This window comes from Rutilus rutilus, assembly GCF_951802725.1.
Source record: "Rutilus rutilus genome assembly, chromosome: 14".
In the NCBI taxonomy this organism is placed as follows: Eukaryota; Metazoa; Chordata; class Actinopteri; order Cypriniformes; family Leuciscidae; genus Rutilus; species Rutilus rutilus.
In genome coordinates, this window is record NC_140219.1 from 22,367,333 (window position 1) to 22,386,068 (window position 18,736).

General features: G+C 37.3%; 1 protein-coding gene across 3 annotated transcripts in view; it reads right to left on the bottom strand.

Moving 5' to 3' along the window:
* Positions 1-9,890: 9,890 nt before the first annotated feature.
* Positions 9,891-18,736, bottom strand: part of arap3 (ArfGAP with RhoGAP domain, ankyrin repeat and PH domain 3) — a 34,191-nt gene continuing 25,345 nt past the window's right edge. For 2 of the 3 annotated variants that reach the window (XM_084430313.1, XM_084430312.1), the window contains exons 17-33: positions 18,613-18,736; positions 18,433-18,496; positions 17,432-17,595; positions 17,120-17,332; positions 16,448-16,553; positions 16,174-16,321; positions 15,728-15,796; positions 15,540-15,614; positions 15,048-15,165; positions 14,778-14,906; positions 14,040-14,176; positions 13,867-13,949; positions 13,747-13,782; positions 13,432-13,495; positions 13,206-13,349; positions 13,061-13,099; positions 9,891-11,180 (exon numbers count right to left, since the gene is read on the bottom strand). The exon at positions 18,613-18,736 is cut by the window's right edge and continues 72 nt beyond it. In XM_084430313.1, the coding sequence (XP_084286439.1) occupies positions 10,770-11,180; positions 13,061-13,099; positions 13,206-13,349; positions 13,432-13,495; positions 13,747-13,782; positions 13,867-13,949; positions 14,040-14,176; positions 14,778-14,906; positions 15,048-15,165; positions 15,540-15,614; positions 15,728-15,796; positions 16,174-16,321; positions 16,448-16,553; positions 17,120-17,332; positions 17,432-17,595; positions 18,433-18,496; positions 18,613-18,736 (2,124 nt within the window). In that variant the 3' untranslated portion in view covers positions 9,891-10,769. The remainder of the gene's footprint in view (positions 11,181-13,060; positions 13,100-13,205; positions 13,350-13,431; positions 13,496-13,746; positions 13,783-13,866; positions 13,950-14,039; positions 14,177-14,777; positions 14,907-15,047; positions 15,166-15,539; positions 15,615-15,727; positions 15,797-16,173; positions 16,322-16,447; positions 16,554-17,119; positions 17,333-17,431; positions 17,596-18,432; positions 18,497-18,612) is intronic. The other variant, XM_084430314.1, reaches the window with a different exon arrangement.

Consider the following 18,736-nt stretch of genomic DNA (forward strand, 5'->3'; position numbering starts at 1 on the left):
TCTTCAGTAATTTTGTTGTGATTTTGTCATTTTTATTAGGTTTTTTTTTTATATTACTATTTAGGTTTATTTATTTGGATTTTAGTTTTAGATTTGTTCAGTTTTAGTATTTATTTATTTCCACCTTAGTAAAACAAAATCTATACCAAAATGTATTTAAAATACATTTATTTTATACTAAGTATAGTGCAAATCCATGATCATATTTACTGACATATCACTTGAGACTTACTGATATAAATTTAATTTAAAGTTTATTTAAAGTACTTCTTTATTGCACAATGCACATTCCTCAATATTAAACATAAATGTGTTTCCATATCACTATATAAGGATAGTATGATCACTGTGTAATATATAACATTATCATATCTTAGAATGATTTCTGAAGGATCCTGTGACACTGAAGACTGGAGTAATGATGCTGAAAATTCAGCTTTGTCATCACAGGAATAAATAACAAAATGTTAAATATAATCAGTATAATACTCAAATACATTCAGCCTTGGTGAGCATACCAGATTACTTAAAAAACTAATTTAACAATCTTACCGACCCCTAACTTTTGAAAGGTAGTGTATAACAAAATAAAAAAAAACATAAAAGTGCCTTAAGTGTCTTAAGTCTCTAAATAATTTTGGGGGTCACTGTAAATTAATGTGACCGTGCAATACTTACATAGAAGCTTATAGAGAAGCTATTTTATTAGCTAGGCTCGGATTTATATGAATTGCATTCGTTTCAGGGTTTATATTTCATCAAAACTGCATTCAGCTCTTAGCAAGTTGAGGAAGAAGCACAAATGTCATTAGTCTAGCCTTAGGCAGCTTCTATCATTTCACTTCTTCTATCATATCACCATTTAAAGGGATTATGATGCTACCTGTGGGGGTTGAGCATAGGGCTAGTATATAGTGGTGAAGCCTTTATTTGTCAATTACATTATCTAACTGATGTCAGGGGATTAAGCTGTGCCATCTGGCGTAAGTGCCAGGGTGGTGAAAATCACAAACATGTGTAGAAAAGAGTCATGTGACCGGATATATGCACTGGCATGCAGCTAAAAATAGCTAATGAGATATTAGGACATGTAAACATTTGAAATCATTCCAAAGACAATTTGCCAAAGTTGCGAAAAAATTATTTAATGAATGGCACAACGTTTATACTCATGAAAACCCTCAATGGTGGTAGAGATTAAGTTTACAAAAAGGCATTATAAAAGGCTGTCTAATTGAGGACACATTTTCACTGATTTAGAATGAACCATAATGAAGGACCAAACTCCTGTTCCTGTGCGTGTGACTGGAAACCTGGGGCACAAGGAAGTACAGCAGCACCGTTTCTGTTTTGACTTGGGCTAGGAACCAACCAACAACCCAGAATGTTCTAGCAAACTCATAGCAAACACTTTATACCCCTCACAACATTTTAGCAACCACATAGCAATGCTCCGGCACCCATCGACACTACTTGTTTTACATGAAGTTTGCAAAATTTGGAGTGTTATACATTTTATTAGTATGACATTACATTTGTATGATTTCATGAATTGCTTTGTGTGTAAAATGTAGTCGTTTTACATCGTTTTACACCGTCCAGCTGCACAAAAAATCCACATCCACATGCAGAACCACCTGAGATCTCAGACATGATTGAAAGCGGTCATTTGGCCAAATTTGTGCAAACGTCCTCAATATATTTAGAATTAGAGTTGAAATAAAAGGAAGAAAAGAGAATCATTTGCACACATGAACTGACACAAATGCTCACTGAACCCTCCATAATAAGGGTCTGCACGGGTGACAGTGGCTTCACTCATCTCACACCCTCATTTTAGTCGAAAGACAAAGGGTAAAAAAAACTAGAAAGAGCTTTGTTTGATAGAACAAAAGTCGTCTCTCAGAATTATGAAAATTCACAAAAACAGGGAGTTCCCTTGTCTTCCAATGCACCATCAATCATTCCCAACTCTCAGTGTCCATTCCAATGCAATCTATGGGCATTTGACTGGAGATGTCAGTCAAAATGCCTGTCCTGTTCATCTGTCACTCGAAGAGTAATTGCTCTGTCTGTCTATTATTGCACGAATTATATTCTCTCGTAGAACTTTTAAATATTATCTTTGAAAGGATTTTTAAAAAACACCCTGAAAAGCCCACCTTGTTACGCACCATCTGCATTTGCCCCTCAACAACATGGAAAGAGCCAGACATGGCGCAAGTCCGGGGGGAGTCCGTCCGCCCGCCTGCCTTTGGCCGAGTGTCACACAGCCCATTGAGAGGATTTATGCTTGTGTACTTTATTTTGTTTTGTATAAACAACGGCGCTACGCAGTACCTTTATCGGCCGCGGCGCGTTCTGATTATTCCTCCCTAAAGTCCTCCCATCTGTCCCCGATTCTGTAGCCCGAGCCTCTTTCAGAAGCCTGACAGGGAGTAGCGCTGGAAAAAAGTAAACTGGTAGGGGGCCCTCATTTCACACCAACCCCTCGATTGTGCCCTTCCGAAGCAAAGCACTCTTCTATAGCTTTTTGATAGGCTTTCAATCCCAGCCCCACTGACAAGGTTTTCTTTAGGAGGAGTAGGAGTTGTGGCTTTTTTGGCTCTGGGGTAGGGGGGCTTACCGCGGAGACTTAAGCGAGAGCAGAGGTGATTTCTTCGGGGAGGGGGGCCGCCGGTGGAAAGGAAAAACTGCAGCAGATGGGGCTGATTGTGCTCCCTACGCAAATTAAGGAGAGAGACATCTGCAGCCGCAACATACTGGTGGTCCGAGGCAATTAAGGCAGGGGTACGAGGCGAGGGGGGGGGCGCAGGACAGAGGAAAAGACAGTCCTGCCTGCCGGTGCATAGAGATGAAGTCAGGCTCACATTACAATGAGCCGGGCTACAATAGAGGGAGCCGTCCAAGTGGAGATGGGGGGGGAGAGCGGGGGGTTGAAGATTAATGTACGGAGAAGCCGGCAACAACACTTTGTGCAGCCAAAATAAGAGGTGGGGCCTTCAGGGCTGAATTGAGCCCGAGTTATAAAGTGTGTCCTTTTCTGCTGTCTTCCCCATTCGAGGCCTGAGGTCATTTACAGAGGTGACAGCTTAGACGTGCACTGTTGTGGATTTAATGTGGAGCGTTTTCCCCCATTTTTCTCCCCACCCGTCCCCCTTCAGCTCTGGAGAGGTGACGTGACAAAGCGGGGTCATCCCCGGGATTAGACCCCTTTAACGTTGCCTTTATTTATCGACTGGGCGCTGAGGGGGAAATTCGGGGCTGAGGGAAGAATGCCGCCATGGTGTTTACAGGCTCATCCCTCCAGGGATATATGTGTGCAACAATGCTGTCCCCATGCAGATTTGCATAATTCAGGCACATCTAAACAGGCTCAAGTTGTTTTAAATAACTGGGGCAACTAACAGGATGCAATTGTTTTGTGGGGGACGTTCTGGCTAACTAAAGACAAATCGTACTCTCATTAGTGCGAACGCACGCCGTGATCGGGAAAAATGTGCAGGTGCACTGATGCTTTTCAAGGTCACATAGAGATAGTGAACAAATGTACTTGCTTGATTGTTAAGGGGCAGTCAAACTACACTTTAAGCACACGGAATTGCTTCAGTTGCTTCACGCTTTTTAAAAACCATAAATTCAACATAATAAAAAAATAAAATAAATGAAAGTCTTTCCTGCAAGACTGAAAACCTGCAGCTTTAAAGTTTGTGTTCTTTTAATTCAGCTTAAAGGTCACGTTGTGATGTATCCATCTTCTGATACAAATTCGCAGGTCAGATTTCACCAAACTTGAACTTTGGAACAGCTTGTGTTTCCGGGCTCCAACATTCGAATGTAAAGTTTAGTGTGGCCGCCCCTTTATATTTACTTCATCTTAACCTGCAGTGTGGTTTTGCAAAGAAAAAAATGGTGAAATGTTTAGCCTAATCAAATATTTTATTTTACGTGCAAGTCATCTCATGGAGGCGCCAACCGAGTTACTACTCACTTTATCTCTGTAATACTTTCTTGCCCGCAGAATTCATTATGTCTGACTGTCACTATACTGTATTTCTTAAATGGTATCAGTAACTGAAATCTTTTGCTTTTGCACAAAATCTAATTTCTAATTGTTCATGACATTTTTCTTTACCAGGCTAAAGCTTGTTTTTCTTCAAGTAGCATCTCTAAATAACATAACCATATATTCCAAAGCCTTGTCTACTTAGCTGTCTGTGGCGCCCATTGAAGCTACATTATAGAGTGAGATCCCAAAAATATGAGACCACATTGAAAATCTGGGCAAATTAAAATTTGGGCAAAAAGAGAGAAAGTTGAAGGGTTTGGAAACATGATCATCTGGTTTTACACATATTGTTCATTCACTCAGTTGAGTGCTGCCGTCATAAAGCACACCTAATACTATGACATTCTGGAATTCATGTAATTTAACTTTTGGTTGCACTTTATTTTACAGTACATCCACTTACGTGTTCTTACCTTCGAAAGTACTGTTTAATATAAGGTAACTACAAGAGTTAAGGTAAGGTTTAGGGGTATGTTCAGGGTTAGTACCTAGTTATTACCCAGTTATTGTAATTACTATAGTATGTACATGGGGAACGGATCTGTAAAATAAAGCACTATACCCAACTTTTTTACTCAAACTGTTATGCCGATGATATCATTTGTAATGAAACATTTCACATTACATGAGCAAAATGCAGAATGGAAGCATTTTCACTCGTGCTCTCATACTCATTGTTTGTGTGTCGCCCCAAAATCAGACCGACTGTACTCCAGGGTCATATTAAACGAGTGTTAAGGGTTTGGTTTGTGACCATCTAATTCAAATCCTAATTGCCAGGCCAAAGGACAACTATAATGGCGGTTATCCGAGAGGCTCCCTTGTCTTTGAAGAAATGCTACTCAGACAAAAGTCCCAATTACACCCAATTGTCGTGGGGCTCGAAAACAGGCAGCGCCTCCTCGAGACTGAAACGAAATCCTGGTCTGCGGTAAGCCTGCGGTTTTTTCACCTTTTTGTAGCTTCTATCTCTCTCCATTGGGTCAGACACCCCGAGTGTGAGGCTTACTCCAAAACCACTGTTAAATGGGTGTAGAGTCCCCCTTCAGATTCACACTGGAGGAGTCTGCTTTCAAAGACACACTAGAGGATCCTTTTGAAGAGCGAGCAGCCCGAGGTTACTCATCCATGGACTCAATGAATCCTTTCAGAGCGGGGTACTCATACACAGACAGACTCAACAATAAGTGTTTGCTCACAAGAGGGTGCCCAGCGCAAGAAGACCGAGCCATGTCATCACTCGACAACTGTCCATCATCTCAACATTAGCTTTCAAGGTGATTCAACTGCCCAGAAAAGAAAGAAACGCTTGAATGTTTAAGACTAGCGAAGCATTCGAATGATTTGACGTCGTTGCATTTTCCTCAATTGATTCATGGAGTTAATAACGTTGCACCAAGGAGAGATTTCGGTCCTGAGACCATGCATATTGGGTCACATGAGCATTAGATTGACAATCTTGACAACAAATCCTCATAATCAGCTTTTTTTTGGTACAGAAAGTAGTACAGAACTGACACATTGATACAAAGGCTCACTAAGGATCTTCTATACTCCAACATTGTTCGGCTTGCGGCCCGAGCAGCTTGCGTTCAACTTCATGATTTAGCGCTTTTTTTTTGTCCCCTTGTATTCGATGGGGGACTAAAACCCCGAGGATATTTTTCCTCCTGCTTTTGGAGGAGCTGATGTTTCTTATGATTGTTCACTGAAGTGAATCAGCCACCACAAAACACTGCAGCACATTGAGACCACTAGCAGAGGGCACAAGGAAGGTGACGAATTGGCAGTGAGAATGAACTTAATCCCCTAAGCTCTTGTTGGGGCTTGTCTTTGCTGTCCCTTCTTCCCTAGAAAAGACCCCAAACTTACAAAGCAACTCAAACAAGAGCTCCCACTCGGAGCTTGCTGAATGCTCACAAAAAAAAAAAAAAAAAAAAAAAAAAAAACCTGGTACATATCTGTGTGTTCTGCCAACTGTAGGGGGAATGAGCATTAGAAAACCAATACCAAATTAGAGAAAAAAAAAAAATTCTAAACGAAATATATAATTTTTCCAATGAATAAATGGCTTGAAACAATAGTTTTTTTTTTATTTTATGTCAATATATGAAGTTTTTCTTTTCTTCAACATGTGAAAGAGGTGCTTAGCCTTTAGATGTAACCTAATGTTGATCACCGACCTCACAAGGCTTTGGGACATGTTTAAATATAGTTGAGAACCCTGATTTGTGAATTTTATAATAGCAGTAAATGAACATCAAATTAGACATTTATACAATTAAAGAAATATGTGTACAGACTTATACAATTAAAATACAATTTTAATTACATTTTTTATAAAGAAATACATTTTATTTTAAAATAATATATATTTTTTAATTAAATAAATTATAGAATAAAATATTGATTTTGAAAAAAAAATAAAAATAAAATTGGTAACAGTTAGTTTGGGACCAAATTTTGGTTCTGTAGGAACTTAAAGCTGCAGTCCGCAGTTTTTCCTCTTTGTCGCCATCTCTGTTTGAAATCTGCAATTGCAGTTATTCGCGGAATTATCAACTTTACGTGGGTTGTGCCTCCAACAAAATCCAATGTTTTGAGGAGAATGTGCGGCTGTCAGTCGCCGCGCTGGTGGTGTGGATGCTGTCATTCGGAATCACAGATTCTACTATTTGGAAGTATGACCAACATAAGAGCTTTCACCAGAAAATGTCGTCTGAACAAGTAAGTAACATCCACTTTTGTTCTGACCAACTAAGGGAAAAAGGCATTGCAGTACATCGTGCTGATTAAATCTATTGATCGCTTATCATATCACATCAAACCGTGCAAATTATACTTTGTTCTCAAATTGTTAATGTTAAGAACATCAGCATTGTGTGACTACATTTAATGCCCTTCCGATATTTATCCTTGTTTTCGCATGGGCCGGTTGCAGTCTCTTTTTTCCTGTAGCCACTCCGAAGTCCGAAGTCTTTTGCATTTTACAACGGGTGAATCTCCAGTTGTCACTGGAGAACCTTTCTGGATCCGCCATCAAATAGATAAGTTTAATTATATCAAGTGCTGTGAGAAAAGGCTATAAATCTCCACCTCCAACATCCTCACACGCAATATAGCGTACTAGCCGGGACACCTTCTTTATGTGTACAGATGTGACGTAATGACGCAAAGATTTGCTCGAATTTCCCGCGGAAATCCACCAGTACCACTGGAATTAAAAACATTATTACAAGCTTACTGTTTTAAATCGAGCTAAGGCAAGCAGATAGTTTTGAACACTGGCTGGTTATGTATTTGCTCAAATTTATTTTGGATAATTTTTAAACCCAAAAAGTTACGGACTGCAGCTTTAAATAGTTTATTAAACATATCTAACAGTTCTCATAACAAAAACATGGGATATGTATTCCTAATGTTTCAAAATAACTATAATAATAATACCAATAATAATAAATCATGAAAAGTTCCTCATATTGCCAAATCTGGGTCAAGTGTTTGATTTGTAGAGCCACATTCAAAGAATCACAAAGATCGTATTTTCCATGAAATTGGTGACATTTAATTGTTAGTATTCTCATAAAAGGCTTCAGTGTCTCACAACTTAATACAACCCCAGCTTCAACTTTTGGTCCTCACAAACCTTTTTTTTATGAGTCTCCCATTTCCCAAAAACATAAAATCCATTGCATCAGATATCATAATGATAATTTCATATCCAAAAATTATTATTTTCCTCATTTATCCTGGGAGGGAACAATTGAATGCTCCAAATTAAAATGATATTTGACTGATTTGGACATAAAGAGAGAGATTATCTGAGAGGAAATGAGAGGCATCCCTTCCATGACAAGGTTACTTCAGAGGTATCCAGTTAAAAGCGTGGATAATAAGATTACTCTTAAAGTCAAATCTCCCCAGAAGACACTTTTGATTGACTGATCCTCAGCCAGGCTTACATGCTTGCTCTCATAAACAAAAAGAATCAGTTTTTACTCAAACTGCTTCCTTTACCACACCTGAAGACTCAAGTCAATACCTCAAACCCATTTATACAGTAGGTTTACCTTGAATACATTAGGATACTAATTAATGTGACCAATAATTATCTTGATATTGATGTCTCTGCATTTAATTTTAAAAACAAGGACTCAATATAAACCAGCGAAGATCTCAGTGGCTAAAAACATTTACATTTAGACTAATTAAAGCTGTAGTCCGTAGTTTTTCCTCTTTGTCGCCATCTCTGTTCGAAATCTACAATTGCAGTTATTCGCGGAATTATTAACTTTTCGTGGGTTGTGCCACAGCCCGTCTACGGAGAGCCTGCCCACTCCCTATTAAGTCCTATTGTACCGAATTTTGGTTGTAGTTCCACCAGAGTTCCACTGGGGGCGATCGCCATGAGTGCAAAATGAATGGGAGTCTATAGGGCTAGACGGCTAAATTTGTCTCTTTCACCCGATTGCCGTTGAGAAATCTCAGATTTGATTGTAGGCTTTGCAAGTTCAACATGGGTTATAGGTCGAAAGTTGAATGAACGAGTACTTAAGTCCTTTTGATTTCTTACAGGTTGAGTTGTTGTTGCCCATAACACGCTAGCATTCTGCTAATGAACGCTGATTGGTCAGTGAAGGACTGATTACGACCAGAGATACCGCATGATGGCATCGTGGCATCCGAAGCGGGACCAGAAACAAACAAACCAAAAACTCTTCTAGCACGTGTGTTTACCTGTGTCAGCTGTGTTGTCGATGCCTCGAGTGAAAAGAAAGTGCAGAGCGTGAAAGCACCATAGTGACTGAAGGATTGCCGTAAATCAGTATCTCTGGTCGTACATGTGTATGACGTCATTGACACTTTAAAAGACTTTGTGGAAACTGTCATTCGGAATCACAGATTCTACTATTTGGGAGTATGACCAACATAAGAGCTTTCACCAGAAAATGTCGTCTGAACAAGTAACATCCACTTTTGTTCTGACCAACTAAGGGAAAAAGGCATTGCAGTACATCGTGCTGATTAAATCTATTGATCGCTTATCATATCACATCAAACCGTGCAAATTATACTTTGTTCTCAAATTGTTAATGTTAAGAACATCAGCATTGTGTGACTACATTTAATGCCCTTCCGATATTTATCCTTGTTTTCGCATGGGCCGGTTGCAGTCTCTTTTTTCCTGTAGCCACTCCGAAGTCCGAAGTCTTTTGCATTTTACAACGGGTGAATCTCTAGTTGTCACTGGAGAACCTTTCTGGATCCGCCATCAAATTGATAAGTTTAATTATATCAAGTGCTGTGAGAAAAGGCTATAAATCTCCACCTCCAACATCCTCACACACAATATAGCGTACTAGCCGGGACACCTTCTTTATGTGTACAGATGTGACGTAATGACGCAAAGACTTGCTCGAATTTCCCGCGGAAATGCACTAGTACAACTGAAATTAAAATTATTATTACAAGCTTACTGTTTTGAATCGAGCTATGGCAAGCAGATAGTGTTGAACACTGGCTGGTTATGTACTTTTAACCCAAAAAAGTTATGGACTGCAGCTTTAAATTCAAAATGTTAAAACACAGAAGTACATTTGAACAAAATTTATCAATGCATGGAAACAAATTTTAATGCTATAAACTATAAAAGTAAGTATCAAAGTATCCTTATGGAGTAAACCATACTATACTATACTATACAAAATCCATTTTCGCACTATATCATATAAGCAATTCTATACAGCAGTAAGGAATTCAGTACAGTAGTGCTCCATTTCTATTGGAAAATGAGTGCCAAAAACTAATTCATACAATGGAAGAACACAAACATATTTTTTTATTGAAATACAAAGAAAAATTCAGGGTAAGAACAGATTTATTTTGTTATGAGACTTTATATAATGTACATGCCTTTAATAAATGCCTGTAAAGAGAAATGAAAATCTATGCACTGAAAATGCTATAGATTGTCAGGACATCATGTGCTGTATCTATACTGCCCTCTGCTGTTCCAGTCCAAACTGAAGAAACTGCCTTCCTTCTGATAATAATGTTCCTTCACTGTGTTTCCAAACACTGAGAAATATCAAATAGTCTATATAAATAAATTAATAAATATAATAAACAGTATACATATAAAAAGATCTGGTCAAAGTCCCAGAAGAACTGAAATGCACACATACAGTAGTCATTTAATCAGTCTGCAGTCCAGGGATATCTCTGTAAATGCTTTCCATTGATTATGTATTACAGACCACAGACGCTTTGCTTTACATGCATGACGATTCATTTCTTACAGTTATAGAGAAAATGCAATGTTACTGAGCCAATAAAAAGTTACTAAGTGAAACTTAAATGTAATTTTATCTTTAGGTACAAATAATAATAAAATATATAACAATAAAATATAATAATAATAAAAAGTGAAATTCATTAAAATATTGAGAGGTCAGTTTTAGTGTAACAAGTCAACAAATGCACATGCCAACACAGATTTAACCAATTTATACAAAACAATTATAGCACAGATTCACAGATTTGTATCTTAAATCCAGTGACTGCTTTGGCACAATACTTTATAGTAATGTTTTATGTTAATAAACAGATCATTTTAATACTAGCCGGTTTCAAACAGATACGCATGGCGATTTCATAACAGCAATTTCAAGTTCCAAAGCAAACTGCTCTTGGGATTTGTCTAGTCTCTAAGGTTCTTAGTACTGTGCTGCTCTTCAGAGTCCGCTTTCTTGCAGAACATAGTGGAGAGTTCCTGTAACAGCAATTCCTGTTGCGGGCTACATGATCTGTGTGACCTGTGCCTACCTGGGACGGGCAGAGAGTCGTCCTGGCTCAGGGTGTCTAGAGATTGACCAGAGGAGGACAGAGAGTGCACTGGGTTTGACCCAACCATGCGATCCAGGGAGGCGGTCTTCCTCTGTCCCAGGCTGACGGGCCGTGCGGGAACCTCCTGCGTCTCTGCGTGAGCACTGGACAGGAAACTCGTTTCCAAAGATTTGAGCACCTGCAGACCGAAGTCGCCCACCTCCTCATACAAAGGCTCGGGGCTTTCAATGCGCTCCTCGAACGAGTCCTGCTGCATCTTCATGGGCTGAGAGTGGAAAAGAAAACAATGGCTAGGCATTTCACACAACAGCACTGAGCTGAGTTATTAAACCAATAACACATAAGTGGTCATCCATCACATGCAATAGTTATAAAAGTTGTGAAAAACCACCATGCAAATAAGTTGAATTTAATTTAAAACAACAGCAACATAAGAGCACAATATTCAATGAATAATGATAATAATCATATTAACGTCTTTTAAAAAAAAACATGCATCTGTAATTGTAATTATTATTATAATATAATTTTAATAATTGTAATAAATAACTTGGTGTTTATTATTTTTATTGTAGTTTTTTGTAGTTGTTGTATGATATTAAACTTTTTTATTTTATTATTCCTTTATTTTATTATATTATTTGTTTTATTTATTTTTAAGCTTTTTATATTATTAAATTTTCATAATATAGTGAATATACTATTGAATTAACCTGATAATATCACATAATAAAATAAACTATAAATATATTATTATTATAGTATGACATTACATTTTTCAATATATTAAATGAGCCATTATATTATATTGTTTATAATTATATGGACCTCATAATATTATACCACTACCACTACTACTACTTCATTTTAATAATTTTATAAATAACTTTGTGTTTATTAATTGTATTGTAGTTGTTTGTTTTGCTGTATGATATTACATTTTCATTTTTTATTTCATTAATTAATTTTATTATACTATTTAAGCTCTTTTATATTATTACATTTTCATAATATAGTGACTACTACTACTGCTACTACTACTACTACTACTACTACTACTACTACTACAATAATAATAATAATAATAATAAGTATTATTATTGTTATTAGTTGTCATTGTTTTACTATATTGTTGTTGTTGTTTCCATCATATTACTATTGTTTTTATTATATGGCATTACATCTTTAATTACTTTAAATTTCCCAATATAGTGAATATACTATTATATGAACATTTTAATATAACATATTATTATTACTTTAATTATTATTTTTAATATATGCTATAACTTTTGTAAATGAATAAATAATAAATAAATATTTATTATCTGCTATTTCACAACAGCTCTGAATGTATAGCTCAAAACCTTTAAAGCGATCTCTTTATTAAATACAAGTAAGCTAATGAGCTGATATCCTTGTTCCAAAGCAAATCATTCTCTGAAACTCAGAAGATACATCTTAAACATACAGGTTTGAACACACTAGTGACTACCATCTCATGAAAATACCTAATCTGCCAGATATCAGGTTAGACGATCTACCATTATGCGAACACAAGTATTTGTGATTAGCGGGACATGCACAGAAAGGGATCATCCCTCAACAATGTTCAAAACAAATGACTTCCTTTTTTGAGTTTAAACTTTTGTCTCAGTATCAGAGCAACAGCATCAAGATAATTGCCGAATACATTGAGGACAAAAGCATGAAGCCCGCGGACAATATGCTTGCGAAAGCTTTTGGGCTGGGACACACCAGAGGCTGCAGCACTTTCCCAAAACTCCCTGCCCTCCCTCAAGGCTACAGTTGCAGAACAATGCAGTAGAAGCATTCTTCCCACAAACGCATCCTGTCATACCAGGAAACCCTGGTTTCCCCAACAGGAATGAGGGGGAAGGATCCTTAAATTAAGTATAGGCTCTTTTGTAGAGCGCACTCCTAAACTTTTGAGCGCTTGTTAAACGCAATGGTCATTTGATACTTTTCAAACCTCCTACTTTTCCATTTTTGACCAGCCACTGTAATCAGAGTAATTGTGACTAACTCTATTGAACAAATGGCAACAAACTTGCGTGCAGAGGTGTGAAAACTGAATTACATGAACTGCATTGGATTCATCTGCAGATAAAAAGAAATACTTACAAAGAACATTGAGAGTGCCCTTCTCGTGTGAAGCTTTCTCTGCAAAAACACACAAAGACAAACAAAAAAAAGAAGCTAAATCTCAAAGCAAAAACAAGCAAGCGTGACATGCACCGAACCACTAGAGGACGCTGTTGTGTTCTACCAGAGTCTGGTTGGCGGAGAGCATGGTGGAGTTGGTGTTGCTCTCCTCTCCTCTGATGGGCACTAGCGGCATGGTGCCAAACTTCTGCTTGGAAATGTCAGAGGAAGAGTGCCGTCTCATCACGGGTGGGCGCAGATCATCGTTCTGAGGGAGGACGTTATTGTCAAATTACGACTTTGAAATGTTAATGAACGTTCAGATATGTTCGGTTTAAAATGTGCTGTACCTGTGCTTTTAGTAAATTAGTCATCCAGTCCCATAACTCAGTTTCACAGGAACAGCTAAGGAACCTGTGAGGTCAACGAGAGCGATTATGGTTAAGTGTAGCTATGAATAGACACTTTCTATAAAGCCTATAGCAGTGGTTCTCAACTGGTTCGGCTATGGGACCCACATTTTCACATGGTCATTAAGCCACGACCCAGATTTTTAGGGATTTGAACCAAAGCAAATTTATTTCAGGAAATTGGTTGACACAATTTGACGCACACACACACATACACACTCCATGTTGAGTACAACACGTTTAAATAATACTTACAATTGCTGTTTATCCAACATTACTGTTAATCCCCACCTGCAAACGAATGCACTCATTATTTCACTGATGGAAAGAAAGTTAATTTAATCTAAAAGCATAATTGTGAAGCATGCATGTTACTTTGTTGGTGGCTTTAACTTCTTTCTGATCCCCATGTAAATCTTCAAGGTTTTCAGTTGCCACTCTTTCTCAGGCTTGTTGCTCTGTGATGTGGGAAAGATGCTGAAATGTTCAGGTCACCGTCTTCTGTAATGTGCTTTTATGTAGGAGCTGATGATGAACTGTACACTTACCTTTTTGTCCTTCAGCAGGAGTAGTCTGTGGTCTTTAATTTGGAATGATCGCTCCTGGAATTTGTTTCCTTGCAAGAGTTTGGGCGGCTCTTCCCGACACTTCAGTACTCCAGACTTCACAATCTCACTCTTATAGGCTGCAACCCACAACACATGTTATACACTAGTTACAGGGTCAAAAACCAACAACGGTACATATATATATATATATATATATATATATATATATATATATATATATATATATATAAAATCTAATTTGTTCTTGTGATGCAAAGCTGAATCTATCTATCTATCTATCTATCTATCTATCTATCTATCTATCTATCTATCTATCTATATATATATATACACACTGTATTTATATACAGAAAACAGTAAATGTAAATTGTAATATTTTAAAATGTTACTGTTTTTACTGTATTTTTGATCACATAAATGCAGCCTTGGTGAACATAAGACACTTCTTTCAAAAACATTAAAAAAAATAAATAATAATCTTATCTACCCCAAACTTTTGAAAAGTACTAATTTTTATACATTATATGACCTCAAATTAGTGGAGAGATTATATTGAATATATGTACATATAAAAAATGTATTTGTCACAATGCAGCCCCGGAAAATTGGTTCAAATATTTTAAACTTAGGTTTTAATTTTGAAATACATTCATCACAACATTTCATTATATTCTCTGAAAGAAGTCAGTTCATCTGATGAAATGAATATGCTTTCACCTGTGAAAATGTCTATAGCTTCTCCTCTAGGCACCTTCTTCACCACCAGATATGCCGAACTGGGATCGGCCATTTTACACCACTGTAGAGCTTGTTCCAGAACCTTCTCTTTGGGGTGAAGAGGTCGCTCTGCAGAAATGACATCCTGCATTTATCTACTGTTTTCACCCAGCCTCAAAAAACATTGATTGCTCTGCTGTTTCATCCTAATTTTAGTAGTGAACAAAGTAAAATTGTGCTTAAACAAATTGGGGTGTATTTTGTTTTTACCCAGCTCTCCTTCCTCAATGGCCTCAAAGGTCATCCACACGTCCTTTTCCCCAGGAGGAATATTTCTCATATACAGCACCTGATTGGTCAGCTCCTCAGCACACATAGTGGGGGACACCTGTGGAGAAGAGACACATAAGGGTTTGCAATAATGGTTTCAATCTGCCACCATGTGGTAATGCTGTGCAACAGCAACTCTCAGTCAAAAATCAGTCACATACAGACATGAAGCAGACTTCTCTAAAGATTAAATAAATATTTAACTACAATATTATTTTATATATGTTAGCTTCGAGTCCATCTATATGCTAGTGTACTAATACTAATAAAAATATTTGTACATAAAAAAAAAATTTGGTTCAAATATTTTACATTAAAGTTTGATTTTTTTAAAATGTGTCACAACATATCACATTATATTTTCAGAAAGAAGTCGTCTTCATATATGTATATATATATATGTATATAATTTTTTCAAACATGATTCCTTACTTTCAGAGTGATGCAGCAATCTGGTATTTTGTCTTCTAGATAAACTTCAATAATCAAGTCCCCTGCCTGTGAGAGCTACAAGAAAAATAAAGAAAATATAATAATAGTAATAATTAATAATATATTAAAGAGAGATAGGAAGATAGAGAAAAAATATATTACGAAATATAACATATAAATTGCTCTACCTGCGTGTCTCTCCAAGTGGTTATCAAACTGATTTCCAGTTCAATCTGAGTTTGATGCTCTTCATCAATCTGATCAAACACACACACACACACACACACACACACACACACACACAAAAACACATTTAAAAAAAAAATGACAAAACAATTATTAACAAAAATTATTCATATTCAAATTAAACTAAATTCCACAAAAAGTACCAAATGTACAATGGCACTACCATATTTTTTTGTGGGTTTTTTTGTACCACCGTATTATTATGGTATTCTTTGAATTAATTTTGAATACCGTGCAATTCATTCAGTTACATTGTATATGATATATCAAAAGTACTTAGCTACTGTATTGTCATCTGATATTACCGTATAACTGCACCACAGCACTTTAACACAGTAAAATGTCATATTATATCTTATAATATCATGCCATAAAGTTATCCACTTACATCAAATATATACAGATAGTTATCAATGAGGTCTTCTATGATTTTGACCTCATGTTCTCCTTTTCCATCAGTCTGAAACAGACTGGGTGCAAACAGCAGGGACAAGTTCTTAGTGCACATCTGATTCAGATCAGCACACTTCTGTACCCTAAAAAGAGGAAGAGACAGCGTGTAAGAGCTGCTATAGTTACAAAACCAGACACTTCTGTACCCTAAGAGAGAAGAAGAGCTGTTATAATTACAAAAACAGACCTGAATCAGAATAAAGGCTCACCTGTAGAGATGACTGACGAGTGCTGCTAAAGTAGTCCTGTTGACCCGTGGTAAACCTCGAATCAGCTCTTTGTATCGGTCCAAACGCTGTGCCTTTAGAGGTATCTCTGAATACAGTATGAGAAATCACTGAGACAGCACAAACTATCCAAAATACTGTATCTGTGTTGTCAGTTATTTGAATATTCTGGGTTGTTTTCAACTTTATGTCTATGGCTGTGAAATCCATTTTTTGTTTTATACTTACATTTAACAAAACATACAATGCAAACCTTGTAATATCGTTAAACCATTTAGATGAATTCCACTACTTTTTTTTATTTGTCTTTTTCAGGTGGAAGAACATCTTTGGTAACAGAGTTACCAATTCATTAAAAATGTTGGGGTCAACAGATAATAATAATGTTTTTTAATAATAAATGTTTCCCAAGCATGAAATCATCATATTAGATTGATTTCTGAAGGATCATGTGACACTGAAGACTGGAGTAATGATGCTGAAAACTCAGCTTTGCCATCACAACTTTTGAACACGGGTCATGTTCCATCAAAATGATCGTTTGCAATAGTAAGCATGCCACAGATCCACGTCATAGACATTATGCTGATAATAACCCGTAATATTTATCAATCTTCTTTGTTTAAAGGTTTATATGCAGTTTACTGTACTAACTGGCAGCTTCCCTCCAGAAGGGGTGAAGATCAGCCATGAATATGGGATCATCAATCTCCCGAAAGAACCTTTTCAGCACATCCGTCACGTCCTCTATGAAGTTATCTCCAATGCGTAGCTTCACATTACGGGCATCCCTACGAAATTCTTCCATCAAAAGCTTGATTCTAGACTTTGCACCATTTTTCCTGTATATACCCTCATGGCCCAGACCTGTGTAAGAGAGTTATACATCAGTTGGATTCTAATGTTAATGTTATAACAGGAAATATAATATAAAACACATGAATCAGAAAGACATCATCTTCTCACCATACTGGGTTATGAATGCAATGCAACTGTCTACAATGATGGGGATGTCATTTCTGCTGAGCTGCTGGTCTTTAAGGTTGTTCCCTTTCCCTCCCGCAGACTTCTGGATGTCTGCGTACCACAGGGAGAAATCGGTCCTGCCCATGCCCTGCAGATGCAGAGTCCTGCAGGCACAGTCATTCTTTTTTTAGTGGGACTTTTTCTTCTTTGTAATAACATGCAATCATTTGCAATTAGGGACATGTATTACAGTGCCCATTTTATGCAACTTAAAAAGGTTCCTAATTTTGTTTTGGAGGTCTCCTACAATAGGTTTAAATGCATTTAAGGTAAAAAAACACTTTGATGTACATTGCAGCATCACCTCTTTTCTCGCAGTGTCTGAAACGGTTTGATAAAGGATTCGGTCTCTCTAAACCCCTCCTTTCCGAGAGCCAACTCTTTCTGATTGGTCAGATGGCCCAGTCTGTTGTGACTGGTCTACAGCTTACAGTGTCGGAAACAAAACGGCCATTACTGTATCTAAATTTCATCTGCGGAAGCTTCCTCAGCACTTGATTCACAGTGATACGAACAGTAACGATATTTATCAATCGTATCAATTCGAGCCTGAGTCCTCATCCATGCAAAATGGATTTGCTTTCCCAGTGCAGAAAACAGCGTCTTCTCGACATGTCGACAACATTAACTCTTCCAGGCCTCAGCTACGGCTACAGTATTAGAGGGTCAAAATAGACGTTGTTCATGGACAGCCAATGAAGACCATAGGATGGCATTGTGCAAATTTATTAAAAACCTACATATGTTCTTGCAAGAAGTAAGACTGGCGACTCATTTCAGAATTGGTTCTTTCTTTTGGGAGACAATAACTCAAACTCTGCAGACCTTTATTGCACACTACATGAAAGGTAATATCCGAAAAAGCATAATACGGGCACTTTAAGAAAGCAAATGGGTTTAATTTGGCTTAAAATGAGCATTTATAGAACTCAAAGACCCACCTTCCTTTCTCAACAAGAACCAGAATGTCCTTCTTCTCATGGTTCTCCGTTTCTGATGCAATGCCTTGAACACAAGACAAGACGGATAAGTACACAGCTCCTTTATTAATCCTCAAGGATAAATTTAGCAGCAATATTTTCTCTGAAATATCGTATCAGTGATTTAGCTAACAGACTCACTGAGTTCCTGTAGGCGTTTCAGGTTTATAATATCCTCAGCGGCTCCATCATTCCCAGGGCATATGAACAGGTTGGACTTCTGCAGAACAAAGAAGCCTTCTTTCCACTGCGGGTCTAGCATGGC